At 42.4% G+C, this 23572-nt stretch overlaps 2 protein-coding genes and 1 pseudogene across 3 annotated transcripts in view; 2 read left to right on the top strand and 1 right to left on the bottom strand.

Moving 5' to 3' along the window:
* The window catches only part of LOC146634600 (protein NLRC3-like), a 720577-nt gene that overhangs the window by 626106 nt on the left and 70899 nt on the right, over window positions 1-23572 (top strand). The gene's annotated exons all lie outside the window — the stretch shown is intronic.
* Window positions 9959-13857, bottom strand: LOC146634603 (neuroligin-2-like). The gene is made up of 4 exons (XM_085349599.1): window positions 13838-13857; window positions 11969-12173; window positions 11087-11400; window positions 9959-10781 (listed from the first exon to the last, which is right to left on the bottom strand). Exons 1-4 carry the CDS (start codon window positions 13855-13857, stop codon window positions 9959-9961), a joined length of 1362 nt encoding a protein of 453 aa, XP_085205725.1.
* LOC146634602 (uncharacterized) lies at window positions 13875-15118 on the top strand (annotated as a pseudogene).

Here is a 23572-nt window from a genome sequence, read left to right as displayed (position 1 = left end):
GACTGTGGGAGAACATCCAACCTCCACAGAAAGGCCAACAAGCTTCAACCTACAACCTTCTTGCTTTAAGGCACTAGTGCTAACCACGTTTCCCCATTTCAGCCCAAATCCTGCATCTTCCTGTTTCTGACTCCAGGCCAGCTCCACTAACACTTTCTCATCAGACACTGCCACCTAGTGGAGGAAGTCTTAGTTCCATTTGAAGCTTCAGATTACAGTTAGTTCCTTTACAAAGAGGTGGAGGTGGTGGGGCCACAGCACCATCATCACTGAGTGCCATAGGACACTTAACCTTTGTTTCCATATGCTGGGAACTTCCTGTTGTTCCAAGGAGGACTGGAAAATGTGTGAAAATCTCCCAGTCAGTTCCTCACAGCACACTTCAATCATTTCCCTCCCACAGCATCAGGACCAGGGCTTTTTCTCTCTTTGGTCCCACTAAGAGATTTCCACACAAACACCTCATCAGTGGGACTCTCAGAGCTACCAGCCCTTTGCTACAATCACAAAGCTCTTCATTGAAATCAATGATATCAAAGCTGGAATCCAATGAGTCCAAGTCTTCTGCTGATTCAGCATCACATTCATCTTTGCTCCTTGTTCTGCATCCCCACCATGGACTTCATTCCTTTCCAAGCCAGCCTTGAGTGTCCTTTATTCAGCTCATCCTCTGCTTTACTTTTACACCTGATTTTAGCTGCTTTATCTCTCTTTCAACAAGTTTCTGTGCCTCAATCTTTTTCTTCTCTCCCTCATAACAAGACAGCTTCTTCTGCCTGAGAACATGTGGGAGTGATTTACTAATCCAGGGCTGCTTATTGGGGAAAATACTTCCTGTTTCCAAAGTAATCCCCATTTTTCCCAGAAAGAGATGTAAGTAGAAATCGATGATCTAAGTGAGAACATGAGCCTTTAAAAAGTCCCAGTGGGTGCAGTCAGAGCAGTCCCTCAGTCCCAGTATAGAGTCTTTGGTCCAGACTGGAACAACTGTGTGCCCAGTTTGAGCTCTCTTCAGTGCTGTGACCTGACAGACCCAGAGGGGCCATCACATCACATTTAGAAGCTCCCCTAATGGAGCCACAACACATGTCCAACACTTAGTCTGTCTTGTTGGACCAACTGGAAGAAATGATTCAAGGACTTAGTCACAGAACAGAGATTCAAATCTCCAAAATCCAACTGGCTGCATCAGGACATATAGTCTGAAACTCTGCACAGTTTCCTGTTTGAAGCTGCTTCCTGTTGGCTTCAGCTGTTTGGAGTTTCCATTTTCTAAACTTCTACATTCTGAACCTTCTTCAGCTGTGAACAGATGATGAAACACTGAATGATTTCAAGCTCACACTTTGTCTAATAAACTTACATCTTTCATTCCTTGTACAGATTGAGGTGGTGTGGTTTGTCAAAGATCAGCTGTGATTATCTGGCAGCAGCGCTGAAGTCCAACCCCTCCCATCTGAGAGAGCTGGACCTGAGATACAACGACAACCTGCAGGATTCAGGAGTGAAGCAGCTGTCTGATCTTCAGCAGAGTCCAGACTACAGACTGAAGACTCTGGAGTAAGTAGAGTGATGGAGTGAGTGGGTGGTGCTGTCAGCAGTATTGTACTAAACACAGTCAGTATGAAGCAAAGATCCAGTGTTTCCTGTAAAGCTGCAGCTTCTCAGTGAAGCTGTGAGAGGAGAATGGTGACAGGCTTCAGGATTGGACACAAACACTTCCTGTTTCTGACCTTTATGGTCACCATGGTAACGGCTGACACGCTCTGATCAAACACTGTCAACAGCCAATCAGCTCTCTGAACAAAGCAGCACGCAGACCAATGACTGCATTCATTTCCAAGTTTAAAGCAGTGAAGAACACAGTCTGTAGGTGAGGAAGAATTTAGTGAGAGCAGATGTTTGGATGGAATTCCTCCAGTTAACAGCTGGAACCGTCCATCTGGATTGTTGGGCTTGTTGTTGGGGTTCCTACAGAGCTCAGAGTGGACACACCAAGGTTCTTCTAATGAATGAAAGTCCAAACTCAAACTAGGAGGGAAAAACATTTTCATCAACTTCAATAAAAATCCAAAGATTAGAAAAAGTGAAGCAACAATGAGTCCTAGTACAGTCCCAGCACTGAAGTCCCTGCTGCTCTTTATACTGGATGTGCTGCATCACTGACTGACAGCTGATGAAGAGTCTCTGGAAACACTCGTTTATCTCCTCTGCTCTTCCTTCTTCTCTCTGCAGGTGGAGCTGATGATGGTAAACAGGACGGTGTGTGTGCTGAGAGAGGAGGAGCTGTGTCCTGATGATCCAGAGAGGTTGAAGCAGCAGCAGCTTGTGTGTAGAGACGCTCTGACTGGGCCATGTTACTGGGAGGTGGAGAGGAGAGCTTCATCCAGCAGTGACTGACAGAGGAATGAGAAGAAGTGCAGATGACTGTCAGTGCTGCAGAGTGAACTGCTCTGAGAACAGCTCCACTGTCAGACACAATGTAGAGTCCAGCATCATCCCTGTGTGTCCCTCTGGATCTGACAGAGGATCATCAGTGTATCTGGACTGCTCTGCTGCTGCTCTGTCCTTCTACAGTCTCTGCACAGTCTCTGTCTGACTCTGGCTTCAGACCCTCCTGGATCAAACTCACCTGGAAAGACTTTCAAACATCACTCAATAGATTTGAATACAGAATATATTTGATATATACTGTAGATGTACTGTAGAGTTGCAGTTTGTCACTTGTAAATACAGTCTGTGAGCAGCTGTGAGCTGAAAGATCTTTCTAGAAACAGGAAATGTTTACACTCTTCTGTTGCTTTTTCATATATTTCCACAACATTAATATTGATCCCACCTGTCTCACCTGTTTCATGCTTTTATACATAATAACAGGACACGTGTGATCTGAGCGCTGCTGTGGTTGCTGTGCTGCACGTCTTCATTTAGATAACAGAGACATCTAGTGGTTCAGAGGGAGAACTGCAGGAGGTGGAGCTGTGTTTTAGCATGGAAAACTTTTTATCTTTTAGGCGCAGATACAAATATGACAAGTATCAGTGTGAGATACAAAAGGTCACATCAGTCAGCAGAGGGAACAGTGATCACACAGCAATGTAAGAATAGAAACATAACAGTGAATCTGGACATGTATACAGATGGAAGCAAACAAACAGGATGTAACACTACATTAAAGCCACAAATGGGAAGAAAACAAACACAAAGGAAAATATATTTGATCTCAGGAATCCAAATCAGATGCTTTAGAGCAGGGGTCGGCAACCCTGGGCACGCGTGTCACAGCTGCCACGTGAAGGGTTAACTGATGGCACGACCATAGCTGGACTGGCCATCGGGCATACTGATGGTGATTTTTCGTTTTTCTGGGCCAATGATGTTTTTTTATGATTTTTTTTTTTTTGTAACGGTATAAACAATGAAAGATGGCAGATTGGCCGGATGCTGGTCGATGTGTAGAAATAAGTCAGTTGTTTGGTGGTGGCTATGGCGGAGCTTCCACAGAGGCAGCAGGTGGATGAGGGAAAGGGGAGGCGGGAGGAGCAGAGACCCGAGGCGGCCGCCGGTCCGAGTGTTGGCCCCCTTGAACTTTCCCACATTTTGTCACATTACAGCACAAACATGAATCAGTTTTATTGGAATTCCACGTGAAAGACCAACACAAAGTGGAACGGAAATCATACATGATTCCAAACATTTTTTTACAATAAATAACTGCAAAGTGGGGTGTGCGTAATTATTCTGTCATGGAAAAACACACTGCCATCAACTGTTTTGTTTTTGTCAAAATCACTGTAATATAATCACTGTACCTTTATATACATGTGACTTATATTAATGCTGCTGCCCTCTTGTGGCTAAAGTGTAATTATGTTCTTGTTATTAGGGAAAACATTTGAGAGTAACATGACAAATGAGTCAGCACTTTGGCTTCAGCTTAAGTAATCCTCATTTTTATGTCATCAGTTATAGTTGCATGTATTCATTATCATAAGTTAACCTTTAATATTGATGTCTTAAATTTATTTTGCTTAAACTAGCAATAATTTTATGGTTGCATTAAATAAATGCATCACTAATGAATGAACTATTTCAGTAATTAATTTAAAAAATCTACATAATCAATTAAAGATATATATTAATAATGAATTATCCATTAATTTCATTTAAAATTTTTCAATATTTGTTTATATACAATTCAAATTAGTTAATTACATATTTAATCAATTATTGGTTTGTTTTCTATTTTGATTATTTTACTGACACATTTAATGAATTATTTAATGATGTATTTATTTAATTCACGTTGCTACTCCTGGCCCTGCATCGCTGTTCATAAATACATTTTATTTGTCAGCTTCACCCATCAAAGTCAGGGGGCGGGGTTAATGCTGATCAAGTCAAAACCATTGCTTTGGTCTGGTGGGCGTTCTTTTAGTGGGCTTTTCTGTCACGGCCTGCGTGGCAGACTATGATGAGGGGAAGGAGGACCCAAATGCCAACACGTTCTCACTCCTGTATGGAGGACCACAAGAGCCACGCGCATCGAAATAAAGAATTCTGTGCTTAAGTAATGAATTATAGAATAAATTCTGCATTTGTAAATTCATTTTTGAATTCCCATTTAATAAACTGATTTTTGAAATGCTTTTAAAAACTGCATTTCAAAATCCTTTTTCCAATTGCACTTTAATAAACTGCATAAATTGCATGAATGAAGGGATCCTGCAGCGAAACGGAGAGCCCAACCTCTGACTTAGTGCCTGTTTACTCAGTCTGACCACCTGTGAAGTTAACGCGCTAACGTGGCTAACGCTAGCATCACCACACGTAGCCCCGTTATTTTAAGGTCATCTTAGCTCATGAAAGTTTAACGTCACAGCTGTACGAGCTAGCTACGTGTTTTGTAAGCTGCTGTGCTCTTCACAAATAAAGCTGGAAGCAGCTCAGACTATTAGAACCAGCACTGAGGCCTGTTACATTTATGTTAGAGCAACAGCTGCAGCCTTTAAACTAGCGATTAAAATGCTGACAGTAATCAGAATCAAAAACGGTTTTATTGCCAAATGTTGAGCAGGTTTACAACATTAGGAAATTGCTGCGGTGCTTCAGTGCAAACATACTGTCATATAACACTTAAATAAAAATAAAAATAAGGATTAAAAGTGCTAAGTAGATAGATATATACATGAGTGCAGGTGGTGATCAGGGCCAAACATGGAATGATGCAGTGAACACAGCGTAGGGTCACGTGGTAGTGGTGGGAACAGTCATACGGTTATTGTTCATGTGTCCAACAGCAGAGGGGAAGAAACTGTTCTTATGGCGAGAGGTTCTGGTGCGAATGGACCGGAGCCTCCTGCCTGAGGGGAGCAGGTCAAACAGACTGTGTCCAGGGTGAGAAGGGTCAGCTGTGACTGAGCTGCACGCCCCAGTGTCCTGGAGGCGTACAGGTCCTGCAGAGATGGGAGTCTGCAGCCAATCACCTTCTCAGCAGAGCGCACAACATGCTGCAGTCTCTGTTTGTCCCTGATAGTGGCTCCAGCGTACCACACGGTGATGGAGGAGGTGAGGATGGACTCGATGATTGCAGTGTAGAATTGCATCATCGATCATATAATCCATTGTTTCAAATTAGACCTAAAACTCCCCCTTTTGACACATCTTCATGTGTCAAACAAAACCACAACTAGAAAATTAAAAGAAAAAGGTTCATCAGATCATTTCTCAGGAAACCTCAGCGATTCTCCTCTCGAGTATATTTGCTCCGGGCCTGCAAACCTGTGTTTAAATAATAAAATCAGTTTAATTATCATGTTCGATCTTTTCAGCTCCTGGCTCCACCCAGAGCCTGCATCCCCAGAACGACCTAGAAACAAAACCTGTATATTAGCATCAACTTCACATTTAAACTCAGTTCCCCCCCTGTCCTTCCCTCACTGTGATCCACTCTGTGCTATAAGAAACTAAACTTAAAACACAACAGTTATCAGTCATGTGCTTCATACAAAATGTGCGTATGTTTTAGTTTCACGTTGATCCTCTGAGTGTCATGGTACTTCTTTTAATCTGACTTTATCAAATCGAACCAAAATAGGTTTGCTGTCTTTACTTTGCTCGTTTTCCTCCAGCACCACCTCGTATCACCTGCCCTTTCCCTTGGACCAGTGTTTGTTGTTCCATAACTGGATTTGGAATGTGACAAGTCCACCAATCCCCTATATAACTCCTACATTTGGCTTTGGTTCTGTTTTCCTTCTATAAAATGTCGTTGACTTCTACAGTGGCCTGCTTTGGTTAATGGTAACATCAGTAATATCAAACATTTTCTCCCCTTCAGCATTTGGCATTTTCCCAACAATATAATGTGACACCATCATCTAAACCCAGTCAATAAAACAACATTTTCTTAAAGCAAACATCAGCAACCCAAAATTAGCCGCCCAAGGGTGGAGTCTGCAGCTCCACTCTCATGTGAACCTTTCGGTCTCCCTCTCTCTCTCTTGTGCTCCTGCCAAAAGCAAAGCAAAGCATCCACCCTTTTCTTACCGGCGTCGTGAATTGTTTGTCAACATCTACTCATCCTAACGCTGGTCCAGTCTTTGTCACGGCTGCACAGCAGACAAGTGGAGCCTCACGCGCAAAGCATCAGAGTCTCCACCCTCATCAATATGAGCTCATTTATTTGTTCTTTCTTTTGTTTTTAGAAAAAGAGTTCTTTATGATCTTGGACTGGATTGACTCGCTGCAATCCTTTAGACAGGAACTCGCAGGTTCCCACAGGTGACCTTTTCCTCAGCCCATTGTAATCTGGAAAAGCTCACCTTATATTTGCTCTCACAACAATGTTTTACAGCGCTGTTAATTCAATCTTGCAGGCCTGCTTAGAACAAAGAAGGAGGAAAAGAGAGCTGATTATTAGCTCATCAGAGCACAAAACATCATCACCAAAGGGGGCGACACCTGACAGTTTTCTCTAAGTGCACTGTTACAGAAATAATGAGCCGCTCCTCGACATGTCCATGTTTAGTAAAACTCCCTCTATTGAAATAAGAAAACAAGCCAAAGCTAACTGACAGAATGAACCCATCACTAAAACAACGACCCCAAAAATCTTCATCACAGAAAAGTTTTGCTTACTAATCCAACAATATGTTGTGGGAACTAGAACTTTCCGGGTCATAAAGCTTTTGCCGACTCTTGGCTTAACTAATACTGACATAGTCTGAAATCAGACTTAAAGTCACTCCCTCTGTTCATTTAGGATAAATGTATCTATATCTGATTTAGGCTAAGTGCCTTTTGTTTAGATGAACTGCTGGACTTCCAGACCAGCAGGTTTAGGGAAGTCTTTATGGGGTCACACTCTGACCCCCCCCCCCACCACACACACACACACACACACACACACACACACACGCACACGCACGCACAGGCAACGTACTCTTTGTTTGTATGTAGACGTCATATGTTAATGAACGTCATATGTATATTCATGTAACCTCAATAAAAGAGCAGTGTTACGGGGGAGCGGACGAGAGCAACTGGGGTCAAGCGAAGGAACGGCGTTTGTCCGGTTCTCTCCCGTGCACGGGAAACATGAAGAACTTTGCCTACTCGTGTCTTGCTTTGCTATGTAATTAAATTGTCCTTAACGTTCCAACGAATAGGTTTATGCTACAAACCTATCACTGAGGTTAACTACACAACCCCTCGCCACCTCCTTATACACAGGAGTGAGTACAAAAGGGTTCGTACGGACGCATCAGCTGGCCGTCCTTCTGCTCGACACTGTTAGCTGAAAGATGATCGGATCATCCTCTGTCCTGTATTTAAGGCTGAGAGTCTTTGTCCAGTCTCTTTTCCACAGCTACTGTCCACAGCACTGATCCACCTGCAGCACAGCCCCACTCAGTTGTTTTATGATTTACATTGTGCACGTTTCCCTTCCACTGAGCTTACAAAACCTCTGACAGGAGAAGTCAGGCATGTGTTTCCCCCACCTCCCCTTTTAGGCAGTAATAAAATAGAAAACAAACAATCAAACAGGCTAAAGCTAGAGCACAAGCAAAGACAGCACCGGTGACTAAGTTCTCCCATACTGGACGTACGCTACCACGTGGGCTCAAACAGCAGCACATCAGCTCAGTTTACATACTGTTGACATCTTCATCAGAGGGTCAGCAGGGAGCGCTGCTGAGCTGCAGTGGTCTCCACCAGAGTGACGGAGCAGGAATCACAAACAGCACAAACCCACCGTGTTGTTTCCACCCTGTTCAGGAGATCTGAGCCCCCATCCCTTTTTTTCATGTTGCAGCTCTGCACTGCAGGCCCTGAACGCCTCCCGGTTACCCTCAGTGTGCTTAGAGTTTAATTTACAACCGACGCTCACAGATCATCTGCAGGCAGGTGAACGAACCCTTAATGTGAGGATAATAGCAGAGCTGAGCTGAGGTCAGAAATAGTCAGGAACGGTGTCGACACAGTGAAGTCAGCTGTTTGGGAATTTGTCTGATTATCAGTTTGGGGGGGGTCGGTGTTAAATAACAAAGGCGGTGTAGGATGGAGAGAGGAGGAGGGAGGGAGCAGTGATGATATGAAGTCAGAATACACATGTGGCAGACATAAGGGGGTCAGACAGGAGCAGCATCAGTCTCTGCTCTGTTTTGTTAATAACGTAGAAAAATAGTTTTGTACAATCAAGCTACATCGACGGACGCTTTACCTCACGTACCCTAAAATGAAAAAGTAGTGACAGTAAGACGGAGGCTGCACATGACACCATGACTGAGTTCACAGCTGTTGCTTTGATTCTAACGTTTAAGACTTTTGGCATCGACTCCGTTTTAATAAATGAGTGCTGGGAGGCGTCGTTTGACTTCAGGAGCTCCTGCGATGCTCCTGCGATGCTCCTGCGATGCTCTTACTCTGCGGGAGAAAACCAAAAACCAAAAGTAGCAAACATGGAGCGATATGACTCGTTTAGATTTTGGGAAACGTGCATCGACAGGTACAGTGTCCTTTTCCCCGCGTCTTTAAAAATAATTCATGCATCCCCCACTGAGAAAACCCTTTTATATACTTTCTCCTTTGTACACATTTTATATAGAACTATATATAATATCATTTCTCTATATCTATATTTTCAGAAAAATTCTTTCCACACAATAAAAAACAACAATTTAACAAATGCTTCAAACAAAACAACAAAAAGAGAGAAGATGGAAGAAAGAAAATCACGACTGAGGCCAGTTTGGCACTTTGTCATGAGAACATGACAGAACTCTGTTAGTTGACGGTAAATAGCGAAACTCTATTTTTCTTTGGTTTTTCTTCTCCCTCGATGAGAAATGAAACACAGCAGTACTTAAGTACTTGGCACCTAAAAATGCTGGTCGAATGAAAGATATCAGTGTTTTCATAGTTATATGTTTAGTGTACGCCTCCCCCTCCAAACTGCTCAGCAGATCGGGAATTTTTAGAGAAGAGCAGGAGGGAGGCGTGTCAAATGAGAGGAAGAGAGCAGTAATAAAACACGGATGTAGAAAAGAGAAGCATAATGTGCACATAACACACAGGAGATGGAAAAAGAGATGACGCCAACGTAAAAAAGAGAAAACAGCGAGGAGCGAGAGAGCATTCGTCCCTTTGACAAATGTTGGAGGTCTTGAGCCTGGAAACAGCAGACCGTCTTTGAAAACAGTATCTTTGAAAGATCTGAGTCACCCACCCCAAACTGCTCATCTGCTGCTGGACACTTCAGTTGCACCTCCACATGCCACCAGTGGAGGGAGCTGCCAAGTTTCACAGCACATGACGCAGCAGGTGTAGTTGCTTTTGGAGAAAGAAGAGAATAAGAGGACAGAACGAAGGCCCACGTCTAGAGGCCTCCCTTCCAGAGCGGTAGCAGAGCCAGTGTTCCTGGTCCCTAGGTGGCGCTGTGTCGGGCCTGTCCCTACTATACCCTGGTGGTGGAGTGGGGGTGGGGCAGGGTGTTGTTGTGGCCGGTGGAGGGGAATGTGTTGAAGGCGTGAAGAGGCTGCATGCTGGTGATGGTGCTGGGGATCACGGTGATGGTGTTTGGCTTCATCAGCGCCACGTTGTCGGGGGCGCGGCGCAGCGCCAGGGTGTAGTCGGGAGGGCAGGCGGGCCGCAGGATGTCGTGGGGTCGCAGGGGCTCCATGTCGTGGTGAGCGTCGTGCTCCCAGTCCTTCATCTGCAGGGACATGATCTCCTCCTCCTGGCTGTGAGCCAGGTCGTTGGCGGGGCCGCCCCGCTGAGGGGACAGCCGGCGGATCTCGTGCCGCTTGTCACGCTTGTAGTAAAGGGCGGCGAAGGCCAGGATGTTGAGGAAGAAGAGCGACGCTCCAACTGCAACTGTCACGCTCAGTTCGGTGGAGTAGTCGCGGGTGTGTCTGTGAAAGAGGTCCTGGGGCGGGCGCTCTGAGCCCTCGGGCTCAGGATCTGATGGGAAGGTAGGGTAAGGATGACGAGTGGTTCGAGGAACGTTGTTTCTGGGCCTCATGGTGCCGGGGTCACGGCCTGCGGGGGAGCGCGTAGTGGTGGGAAAGAGCACGTCGTGCAGGCTGTGAAGATGAGGGACTAATTCCAGCCAAAAGGCCACTTTGTTAGCTCTGTAGTTGTCTCTGACACGAGGTTTCAAACCGATGTGAAGGTACTGCTTGTCCTTCCAGTTGAACTTGGTCCAGATGACCTCCTCGAAGCGGTTGGGCTTGGTATGAATGAACTCGGTGTCCTGAGGGACGGGCAGGTTGGGGTCCCTGGTGGAGCATAAAGGTTAAACGTTTCAGTTCAAAGTTATATTCAGTCTCCATTATAAGTAACATGTGGCATCAATACACTGAATACAGACAGGAGGCCCATTCTCTGTGCAACCTTTAAACTATCTAAGACCAACCGGCTGCTCTGGGATCTGGATGCTTTTGGTGAACCAGTATGTTCAATTCTTCAAAGCCACACGGGAATTAAACTAGCAACCTAGATTCAAGTATTCAAGATGACTAGAAGGCTGTCAGAGAACATACAGTAACGTGTACAGTTTACACTACTGTGACATGAGGCCTACCCAGTCTTTGCGAAGTTAGTCCAGTAAGTCATGACCACAGCGCTCAGCATCACATCGTTCTTGGAGAAGTTGCACGGGAACAGGTCCGTGGCACCGATCATCGGTACGCCGAACACGTAAGGTATCTCGTCTCCGTGCGCGGCGTCGGCCCACCCGGGCCGCGTCTCGGTTTGGCAGTGGTGGTAGAACGTGTAAAAGTAAACTGGGGACTGAAACTCAGCATGGAGTTTGGCAGTGGCCACAGCTGGTGCCACCCACTGGTGGTCCGTAAACAGGAAGCGAGTGAGAAATCTAGAGAGGAAAAAAAACTCTTTCTGATAACAGAAGGAGTGACAGGCAGCAGAGAGGAAGCATGACTGCATTATCCAAACATGTCTGTACTGTGACTGTGGTCCGGCTGTGAGGGGTTCGCAGGCCGATCTGTCAGAAACACCGACACTGAGATTGGGAGCCGACTACCTGGGGGATGATAGCATTACTGCCCACAGAGCCTCAAAGGTTAAGGCGCAGACACGCCGTGATGTGGATGAGTGGCTCTCTTTAGCACGCTTGTCTTGTTTGATGCACTTCACTGGGCTCACATGTTACTGATTCCATTCTTTACTCGCATGTTTTAAACGCTTAAAGCACTTTCACAGCTTTTTATATTCTTTTGAAAATTCATGTGAACTCAAGCTGTCAGAATTGTAATGTAAGCTTTGATAATTGTCCACATTTGTCATTTTGACGATTATCCGTTTATTTTAATGAATACAGCAAACAGAAAAAAACGAACAAATCAACAAACGCGGCTCCTAATGAGACAAAACCTGATGATGCTGCAAAATGCAGTTAAGTGAGAGGAGGCTGTAAAATGGAATAACTGAAAAAGTGGCAGTGTACAGAGGTGGCGTCCTCACCCTCTGGGTAGCCGTAGAGGTTGTCAACAAAGCTGGAGATGGTGTAGTCGAACGCCGCAGCTGAGATGCCGTCGTTGTCCTCACTGTCGTCCACAAACTTCAGCCCCTCTCCCTGGTTCACTCCTATCAGGATGTCATAGTTTAGGAGCTCCCCCTGGTGGAGCAAATAAGGAAGAACATGCTGAGTGCTGGAACAGAGCCTGTGTGCATCACAAGTCTACAACAGGAAGTGCAGCTGAAGCACAGCTTTGTGAATTGGCAGCATTTCATTTCCCAGTAAACAAAATAAAGATTAGCTGTTGCCATGAAATTCCTACTATAAAATGTAAATACTGCAATATATGCAGGGTTCATACACATTTTTAGGGTCAAATTCAAGCACTTTTTAAGCACATTCAAGGTCAATTTTCAAGCTTTTCCAGCACATTACCAAAAAAGAAGCATGTTTCACTTTGCATCACCTCAGTAAGACCTTGTAAAAATTTAAACAAATCATCTGAGGTCGATTTAAATGTCTTTTGTTTCCCTTTTGTTAAAAGAGCAGCACACAAAAATACAGAAAAAGGAAACGGTTGCCTTACATGCATATAGTGTACAAACTCAAAAAAACACATTCCTCTTAAAAATGCGCAAATGTGAACAAATCAACTTGTTAGAGATCTTCATCTCCACTGTAAATAAACAACAAGCCAGAAAACAAGAAAACTGCACCAAACACCACAAACACCAACAAATTAATGTCTTCTCATCAGACATTGAAGCTTCTTTCCTGTGTGACATAAAAAATAAGAGACAGATGTTTGTTTGTTTTTTTAACTAGTTAAGCACCCACGTTCAGTCATCCACCCATTCACGCACACATTCACACACTGGTGATGTAGCTACAGCCACCCTGGGGCGCCACCAGGCCCTCTGACCACCACCAGTAGGCAATGGGTGAAGTGTCTTGCCGGGTGAAGTGTCTTGCCCAAGGACACAACGACCGAGACTGTCCAAGCCGGGGCTCGATTACAAGGCGAACTCCTAACTCTTGAGCCACGATCGCCCAGTGGGGACATGGGGACATTTCAATTTCCAGCAGGAAGCTCCCCCTTTTTGTTAAACCCTTTAGATCAGGGGTCGGCAACCTGCGGCTCTTTAGTCCTTATAGTGCGGCTCCGCGTGGTTTGTGAAAATAAATTAGCTGAAGTGTATTTTATTTATGTTAGTTCTTTTTTTAACTTGTAGTTCTAAATTGGAAGATTATTGTGATTTTGCAATATACAAATAAAATTATATTTTCTTATTTTTTCATCGCTCAAAATAAGCGTCACACTCGCGGAAGCCGGTGTACCCGGCGAAACGCCGTGCATTTATCGAGCCTTTCAACCCCAGATAGGCCAATTATGGCTCTTTGGCTCTTTGGGTCTTAAAGGTTGCTGACCCCTGCTTTAGATGAACAGAGTTTTTTAATTAAATACATAATCTTCAATAAATGTTCTCTTTTATAAAAAGTAGGATAATTAAAAAAACTTTTATTATACCTCTATTGAGTAGAAAAAAAACTCGTGTTTTCTGTCGTCTGTTATATAATATTAGGGATGTTTGTGACAATTAATTTCTTAATCGGCTGGACTAACCAATAGTCCACAACCAGGAAACACTGAAATTTTAAGTTAAGTTTGAAAACAGTTTAAAAAAAAAAACCCCATTCCAAAATGTCTTGTGACAATCTCATTGGCTTAGGGAGTGATGATGTCATAGATCTTAAGAATCTTAAGTCCTTTGATGTTTTTCCTTAAGTAGGGGTGAGAAACAGCAAGTTTTAGTTCGTTTCAGCAGCATCTGTGTTTGCAGCCTACAAAACGTTCACCACAAGCTCTTCAAAGTCATCGTATAGAAACTCCAACATGTTTCCAAGAAAAAAACAACCAATTCAAAAAGATTACGCCGCCTCTCCTTCCTGGCGTGGCCGGCCAATTTCCCCAAATGGCGTCTCATCCTTCCAAAGGGCGTTAGAGGAGAGTAGGAAGGAAAACTACCTTCTCCAGAAAAAAATGCAACAAATTGAAGAAGAGAAACTTCAACTGGAGGACAAATGTAGACGAATGGAAGCCCAAAATAAAGAGCTGGAAGACAGACAACAGCGCCAGCCGGACATAAAAATTATTAATGAGGGCTGGGGAATCAAGTTTGCTCAGAGCCGAGAGCAGATTGTGCACCTCATTAAAGAAAACAGGCAAAAGAGTGCAGAACTAAAAGAAATGACCAACCAGCTCCAAGACAAGAAAACGATGACTGATAAGATACAACGGGATCTCCAATACATGGACCGAAAAAATCGGCTCCTCCAAAGACAGCTCCATGAAGCTGTGGAAGAAAAGAAAGAATTCCTCCAACAGAAGGAAGAGCAGGACAAAAAGCAACGAGACATGCAGCACGAACTGAAGAGCATGCAGGAAAAATACCGCATGCTGAAAGAAAGCCTGGATGAAACACTGCGCCAAAATAAAGACCTTCTTCAACAGAAAGAGCAACAGCAGGAAAGACTGAAAGAAGGAAAACGTATCGTCCAGGACTTTGAGTCTAAAAATCTAAAACTGCAAGAGTTTTGTAATCAGCTGGAGGACAAAGCAACTAAAGTGGAAGAAGAAAAGGACAAACTGGAGAAACGCTGCTCACAGATGCAGAGAAGGATCGATCAGATAGCAAGAAACAACTCCGAGCTCGTTAAGGGGATTTTGGTGGAATTCAATAACTTGAAGCGTGAAAACACTCAAATGCAGGCGCAAAAACAACAAGAAGACAAAATACATGAAGACCTGCAGCTCACGCTCCAAGAAATCCAGAAAAGAAACGAACAGTTAGAAGACAAGCACAAAGAGGTCCAACAGAGAAATGCAGACATGCACAAGGACAAGCTGATACAGGAGGCAACATCCAAACAACTCAAAGACAAGCTTGAAGAACAACAAGCAACATTGGAAGAGGTGGAACAAAGATGTGAGAAACTTGAAGAACAAAACGCAGAAACCATCGATGAGCTGAGAAATCTCATCCTGGAGAAAAAAGCGCTCGTGGAAAAGTGCATGAAAAAAAAGAGAAAATGGTTCCACTTGTTCCGGAGGAGAGACGCTACTGCTTCCTCACCTGATGTAGCCTCGTCTTGCTCCACCTCTGTTAACCCCCCCAACCAGTCCCGGCCGTTGACTGTCCCCTCCTGAGCCTGGTTCTGCCGGAGGTTCCTGCCCGTTTAAAGGCAGTTTTTCCTCCCCACTGTCGCCAACTGCTTGCTCAGAGGGGATTGTTGGGCTTTTCTCTCCTCTGCCTTGTTTCTTCATTTACTTGTTTAACTTTTTTCATTATTACTTCATTTTACCTTGTTTCTTCATTTACTTGTTTAACTTTTTTCAACTTATCTAAATAATAAACCAATTAAATTTATCCTTTGAGTATTTTTCATCTCATCTTTACAGAATCTTTCCAAAACATTTTCAAACATTCAGATCTGTCTTTTATTTTCTTCTTGAAGCCTCATAAATGGTGAACTAAAAACCCCGAACATGGTTTGAAACATAGTTTCAGCTGAAACTGGCATAACATGCTGTGTGTGTGTGTGTGTGTGTGTGTGTGTGTGTGTGTGTGTGTGTGTGTGTGTGTGTGTCAGGATATCACTAGTTAGGTCATCATGTTTAGACTCATTCACTCCAAAATTATTTAGGCCAAATCTTTAAAACAGTGTCATTTCATACACATTTTCAATTCACTTCAATCGCACAAATGCAGAAATAATTATTTGCAGTATCTTATTTATTATGAGAAAGTCATGCCTGATCATTTGTACCTACACCACCAAAAATGGGGGCAAAAGGGAGGAGATCATGTTTAATCGGTTATAAGAAAAGGTCAGAAATATAAGTGCCGACATGAGCAGTGTCCACAGAAACCTCTGACTCTCAGCTCAAAGCTCATATAAACCATTTCTACAACCAGCAAACAAACAAAGACACCGAACAGTTAAAAGAGCAGTGACGTCACCACGAATCTGTGGTCAGGTAATATCCATGTTTTGATTGATGATTTTCTGGAGTTAAATGTGAACCGAAGCATATTTTGGGTGTTATATGCTATTAAATACTTTTTAATTTATTTAAAAGTATTTAATAGCATATAACACCCAAAACATGCTGGGTGTGGAAAGAAAAAAATCAGAATTTCCTCTGTTTGAGTCACAGTAACTTTGACATAGTAACATTTGCAGTAAGTCCTAAATGTTCACCTTTAAAATCCCTCCCTCTGTTCATTTTGCCCACATCATGTTTCAGTGGTTGGCCTCAGGTTCTTCAGCTTCCTGACAGTCTGAAGTCAGCTGACAGAGTTTCACCTGCTAAATACACAGAAAATCTTGTTAAAGCCGCACAGTTTGCCCAACAGTAATATTCCCATTAAGCCCTTTCTAAACACTTTATAACAATGTGTCATCACTAAATTATAAACTTCTTCTCCAAATCTGCACGACTGCACTTAGTCACAGACTTTATTTAATTGTCCTGCGGCTGCTATCATATATTTTACCAAACAGTTCTTCTCACACAGTCACAGATATATTTCTCTCAATGCAAACTTCACTCATGTCTCAGACAGGAAACTTGAGTTTTTCTTTTTTTTCTGTCCCCACTCATTCAACTAATTTGCATATTGAGTCACATCTCGAGAAGTTGCCCTGACAACAGAAATGCATATTCAAAACATTGCTGCATAATTCAATTATTATTATTTTATTTTTATTTCTACAGTCGTCACTTCTTTTGCTCAATCAGCTGGAAACCACTTCTAATTCACTATTTTAAACCTGCTTTAAGCTTCTAATCCCTGGTTGGTCCTCCCAGTCTCCTTTTCCTTGTCACAAAAGTCCCTCTATTGTCCTGCAACTTCCTGAGTTATTCCTCAGCTTCAGCCTTTAAGTGTGTTAAATCTACACCATTCAGCATTTATGTCATGTATTCACATTCATGAGTGTAAGCTGGTCTTCATTGCGTGTATGTTGTGTGTTCATATTAATATTGAGTGTAAGCTGGTCTTCGTTGCCTCGATGTGTTTTTATAATCAGATTTAATTCCTGCATCTTTGCGCTGAACTGTGGATTCAAACTGTCTCACTTCTGATTCTCTCCAAAAATAATTTCACATGTGACAATTTCTACATGTGTGTTTTCTATTTTTCTATTCATTTATGTATTATTAGTTTATTTATTTCTTTATCTCTCTCTCTTACTTTTTTTATTTACCTTTCTGTTGCGATGCTCTGGATGTTTCTAAACCCCACAAATGCAGTCTCACTGTTCAACCCAATTTTCCTATGCTGGCATCCTGGCAGCTGCACGCTTCACTTTTCTCAGTTCATGGGCAGTTATTTTGCGCCTTGGTTTTTCCACACGCTTCTTGCGACCCTGTTGACTATTTTGAATGAAACGCTTGATTGTTCGATGATCACGCTTCAGAAGCTTTGCAATTTTGAGACTGCTGCATCCCTCTGCAAGATATCTCACTATTTTTGACTCTTCTGAGCCTGTCAAGTCCTTCTTTTGACCCATTTTGCCAAAGGAAAGGACGTTGCCTAATAATTCTGCACTCCCTGTAGACTTTTGTCTTATCGCCTTAACCTCCATGGTCTCAAATTCTTTCAGGATATAATTTCTTTTAACCGGATTAGGGCAAATTTCATTTATCAAAATATTCCTGATCACTTTGTTTGTAAACCTGCTGTCACCAAATTCAACTCCAGCTATGCAGAGCTGCCTCAGTCCAGGAGAAATTTTAGAGTGCACAATATCTTCTTTTATCATTGATCTCAAAGGGACTGGGATGGCTTTCACTGGGGATTTATATCTCTTAGCAGTACATCTTACATCAAATTTCTCACAAAACGTCTCATGTTTTAGTAAGACCCCATTATCATCCATAAAATGAGCTACAGCCCAAATCCCTTTAGATCTCCATTCATCCACGTACACAGATTTCCTACACAAACGGATATACCTGTTGTTCCATATAGGGGTGTTGTGAGGAGTAAAGCTATGTTTATAGATTAATTTCCAGTAGAGACGGACCTGCTGATGGAAAGCTGAGAGTTTAACAGGTAACGAACTGCAATCAAAGTCACAACGTAACAAAAAGTCTATTCCACCCATTTTGCCAAAAATCACATTGGGAATAATGTTCCAAAAGGAATTTTTGTTCCTAATGAAAGATCTTAACCATTTCAATTTTAGTACACCATTCATAACATCAAAGTCAGTGGCATTAGCCCCACCCTCTTCATAATTCTTAATCACATCATTTTTCTTTATATAATGACATTTGTTCCTCCATATGAACCTAAAATTAAGAGTATTTATAGATTTAATTAGTTTTGGAGGTATGGGCAGAGAAAAGGCTGGATAGATGAGTCTGGACAGACTGTCCATGTTGGTTAGCAAGCTTCTCCCAAACAGAGTTATGTCCCTTTGCAGCCACCTGTTTAAAATTGACTTACACTTTTCTATATTGGTACAGATATTCTTATTTTCTGTTGATGTCTTATCCTTGCAAATTACAATGCCCAGATACTTCACCTCTTTTTTGATCTGCATATTATTTATTGCTTGCAGGGGACACTCATGCAGAGCTAGAATTTTTCATTTATTAATATTCAGCTGTAGGCCAGAAGCTTTGGAGAAATGGTTGATCGCCTGCAAGGCTAAAGGAATCTGGTCCTCATTTTTTAGAAACAGGGTGGTATCATCTGCCAGCTGACTGATTATTATCTGTTCACCCATCACAGTTAACCCCTTAATGTGACTGTTTTTAATCAAAATAGACAACAGCTCAGCAACCATGATGAACAGAAGTGGTGAGCTGCTACATCCCTGCCTTATCCCTCTATTAACCTCAAACCTTGAACATGTACCATGTTCTAGCAAAACAGAGCTGTTAATGTCATTATATAGCATCTCTATAACATTGATAAATTCCTCTCCAAAACCAAAAGACTGCAGAGTTTTTAATATGAACGTATGTTCAACTGAGTCAAATGCTTTGTAAAAATCCAAGAACAGGATGTACCCTCTCTCTTGGATTAATTCACTGTATTCAAGGAGATCCAAAACCAGCCTAATATTGTTATGAATTAGTCTTCCTTTCAAAAAACCTGATTGTGTTTCACTGATAATGTTTGAGATGCCTTTCTTTAGCCTCTCAGCTACAGCTCCAGACAGGATCTTATAGTCAGTGTTTAGTAAGGTGATGGGTCTTAAATTGTCTAAAATTCTTTTATCCTTACCCGATTTAGGGATCAGGGTTATCAGCCCTTGTTTCGTGCTCGGCATCACTTCTTTTTTCTCTATCGATTCCTTTAATGCATCAAACAATAAAGTTCTTAGGTCCTTCCAGAAGAATTGATAAAAATTAGTAGTGAGTCCATCTGTCCCTGGGGACTTGTTTAATGCCATTTTCATGACCACCAAATCCAGTTCCTCAATTTTAAGCTCTGAATCACACAGATCTTTGAACGGCTTGTCAATACATGGGATGAGATTATGAATCTTATCAAAGAAACTATCAGAATCAGCTGCTGAATATTCTGAGGAGTACAATTTGGAATAAAAAGTGAAGACTTCTTTTCCAATCTTTCTGAAATCTTTACATTCAGTCCCATTTATCAACAAGCTTGAGATTAGATTTCTCTGCTGTCTGCACTTTTCCAGCTTACTAAAATATGATGAGTTCTTTTCACCTGCCTCAATCCACTTGGCTCTCGATCTTATAAAGGCACCCTGGGCTTTCTCTAGGTAAAGATCGTCTAATTTAGTTTGTAACTCCATCAATTTATTCTTTTCTTGCACGTTTAGTTTTTCTTTACTACAGCACTGAGTTATTTCACGAAGTAAATTACTTTCATATTCCCGTTTTTCCCTGTTCAGTTCTTTGCAGAATTTTATAGTGAATTCTCTGATTTTGAATTTAATAAGTTCCCATTTCTGTATATTACCCACTACTGAGTCATCATTTTTTATATCTGTAATTTTATGTCTAATTTTATCACAATACTTGTCCTTATTTAAAAGGCTGGCATTAAATTTCCAATATCCCCTGCTACTACGTTTCATCCTTGTTGGTTCTAAGACAAGATCAATGAAACAGTGATCAGATAGGGGTGCTTTGGAGATTTTAGATGGTGAAGTACACCTCAAAATGTCATCGCTCACTAACCAATAATCAATTCTTGACCTGCTTTCTCCATTAGGTTTAAACCATGAATAATTCTTAACTCCAGGATTCAAACTTCTCCAAATGTCTGTAAAATTATTATCACTAGAAAAGTTCTCAATAATGTTATTCTGTTGCCTCCTTCCTAAGCGAGGAGGCCATCTGTCCATCCATTCATCTGAGGTCATGTTCCAGTCTCCTCCTACTAGGATGTAATCTGTGGGGTACATAACTTTAAACTCTGAAATAACATTTGTTAGATTTTCCAATAGACGTTTATTTTGACCTTCGTTATTATGTCCATAAAGATTTGTAACAATTAGAAATATACCTTCGCTCTTCAAGCTGCAGTTGACCAATGACCCTCACTATCAGCTTTATATGTTATAATCTCCCCTGGGAACTTATTAAAACAAATCGCCACACCTCCAGATCTGTTAGATCCACGACTGAAAAGAATCTTGTCTCCCCACTGATTAGCCCAAAAGGTAACATCGGCATCCACAGAGTGAGTCTCTTGTAAAAACAGACAGTGACATTTTTGCCCCTTGCAAAATAAAAAAAGTGCCTTTCTCTTAACAATTTCCTTCAAACCCCGAACGTTTAATGAACCAAAAGAAATTTTTGAGTGAACCATAATAAGAGTATGCTAAGAAAATAACTTTTTTTTAAAAAAAGAAAAGAAAAATATATAAACATGAGTTTAAATTGTAACACTTGTCACCAACTCAGTGACTAATAACCTTTAACTTTAAGTAGAACTCTTTTGTCCCATTAATAATATTCCACTGTATACAGTCTTACATCAAGTCTTTCATTCAACGTCGATGATCCTCCGTCCTTCGATGTATCCACGAGGACCCCGGAAAAAGGCCCGTTTCCCAGCCCGTCTGGCTTGTTCAATTTGCGGCCACAGCCGCCTCCTCTCTTCCCAGTCCTCCCGCGGCAGTACCTCAGCGAAGTGGAAACCGCCGTTCTTACAGACAGCCGAATCTTTGGTGCGACGCCAAATCTCCTCTTTCACGTGTCTCAGAGCAAACAGAATGATGATATGTCGGACCTTGTTCTCAATCTTCTTCCCAACTCTATGCACCACATCCACAGATTCTTCAAGCTTTGATATCATATCAGGTGCGATCTTGCCAAGAATTCCAATAACCAGCGATCTGACACCTTCATCTCTTTTCTCTTCTAATCCTTTAATCCGGAGGCACCACCTCATTTTGTACCTTTCTTGCTCTCACACTCTCTCCTTGAGATCGTAGTTATCTTTGGTCAACTGCTCGTTTCGTCTCTCCAACTCTTTAACCTTTTGTTTACATTCTTTCACCTCCTCCGAGTTGAACTGAACCGCTTTGGCTAGGCTGGCTAGCATCGTACTAGCTTGCTTGCATTGCACACTCAGGTCAGCTAGCTGCTCGTCCACTCTTTTTTCAAGGTTTTTTCTACGTAGTCATGATCCGTTCCTTCTCTGCTGTCTTCCTTTCCATCACATGGCGATGTTGTTTCTTGTTTTTTGAGGTCGAGTTTGAATTTAGCAGGTTTAACTATACTTGGGGCAGTCATTTTACTACTTTCGAGTGGAAACAATAACGAACACAAAGTAAATTCTGGGACAAGTTCAACGAGCTCCTAATTCGTGCGACTGCTCAACTCGCCATCTTGCGCCACCGTCTCACTACTAGATGAACTTGTGACACACATCTGCAGCAGAGGCTGAGTGGCTGCTCTCACACCTGGAGCATCCAAATCGACCCACAAACACGCTGAAAGATGCAATGCCATCAATGTGGATTGTCAAGACTGAGAGACCTCTTCCCTCTGACCCCTCCCCAAACCCTCAAACCCTCCTACCCACCTCGACATACAAACTCTGTGTGGCTTCACGTGTTCTGTTGATGTTTACATGATCGAAATAACTTGAACACAAACACAAACAAACAAAGAGGAAGACCGCACCGGAAGGAAACAACTACAAGTCCCAGCATCCTCTGTGTTTAGGGAGCAGCAGTGAAAGTGAAAGCAGGAGGAGGAAGGTGGAGCTGAGGCAGGTGAGTGTTAACATGAATATGTTTCTTCTTATGACATAAAATAATTCCACGCTGTTCGTGTCTGTGGGTGAAATGTGAGGCCGGTCGGCTCCTCTGAGCGCTGGTTTCCTGTAAGTAGAGAGGAAGTGAGTTTAGCTGAGCCTCCGTTTAGTGTGAGAGAGCAGGAGGAGAGTGAGAGCTGTGCTGAGGCAGGGTGAGTGTTAACACCGCTCTGACATTACTGTGTCTCTGTGGCGGGAACAACAGGCTCCGTCAGTGGAGGCAAAAATAATCAGACTTTGGTTTTTCAAAGGAAACAACTTTATGTCGGAAGTTCCCGCACGCTCATTGGATAACGATGTGTCAATCTCGAGCTATTAGCCAATGAGCGTGCGGATTCACAGAAAGACCCGCCTTTATCACGGGACTTTAAAAACTACAATGGCGACAGAAACTCCGTGAGTGGAGTTCAGGGTGACGTTATGAAACTGTGACGTTTGAGCCACTTCCCGTTGATCGTGAAACTGATGGTTTCTGGTGTTTGGGTCTGTTTTTCTGTATTTATGCAGATAAAGTGTAAACTCAGATGAATTATACCATCAAATGTTAAAGGAAAATATGAGGATGAGTGTCTGTGAGCTGAGAAGGACGTGAAGCGAGCAGTTTATCCCAGAGCTGAAGCTGCTCTGTGTGCAGAGATGAGCTCAGATTCCTGCTGTGATTGATCAACAGTCACAGAAATGTAGACTTGTAGTTATTACTGCAGTATGGTCACAGCAGATACTGATAAACATGTATTATGAGGATGGATGATCAAGTTTCTCACTCTCTCCTTTAAATCTCAGTTTGTTTCTTCTTCACAGTTTATCTGTTAATTTATTAATGAATAACACTGAAAGAGTTTCTGTTATATTTCCCCTTGAACATCAGCTTATTAGGGCGGCATTAGGAAATAGCCCCCCTCCAAAGAATGAATAAATGAATGATGATAATAATAAAATGATTCAAAAGCAGAGCTCAGAGTGGTAGAATGGTCAAACATGGATCCACGGGTGGTTCAACTGCATTTGGTGACGTGACTAAAGCAAATCTTTCAAATAATCCCACCATCAACGGGATGTTGTCTCCTTTACTACGGTTACTTTACTTGGTCGCCGTGTGAATTTCTTTGAAATGAACCAAATTCTTTTATTTGTCGGTTGTTGCATATTTAACCTCTACAGTCAGGAAAGGAGGAGATGAGGCCTCAACAATGTTGGGTTGTAGCTGTGCTTCAGGTTAGAGTGAGTGTCCATGGAATAAATGTAAGTCAGTGAACTGGAAACATGACTG

Source organism: Diplotaxodon limnothrissa, linkage group LG3 (assembly GCF_057381915.1).
Source record: "Diplotaxodon limnothrissa isolate DT_005_m linkage group LG3, D_limnothrissa_male_GT1.1, whole genome shotgun sequence".
NCBI lineage: Eukaryota > Metazoa > Chordata > Actinopteri > Cichliformes > Cichlidae > Diplotaxodon > Diplotaxodon limnothrissa.
This window is presented reverse-complemented; position numbering and strand designations above follow the sequence as displayed.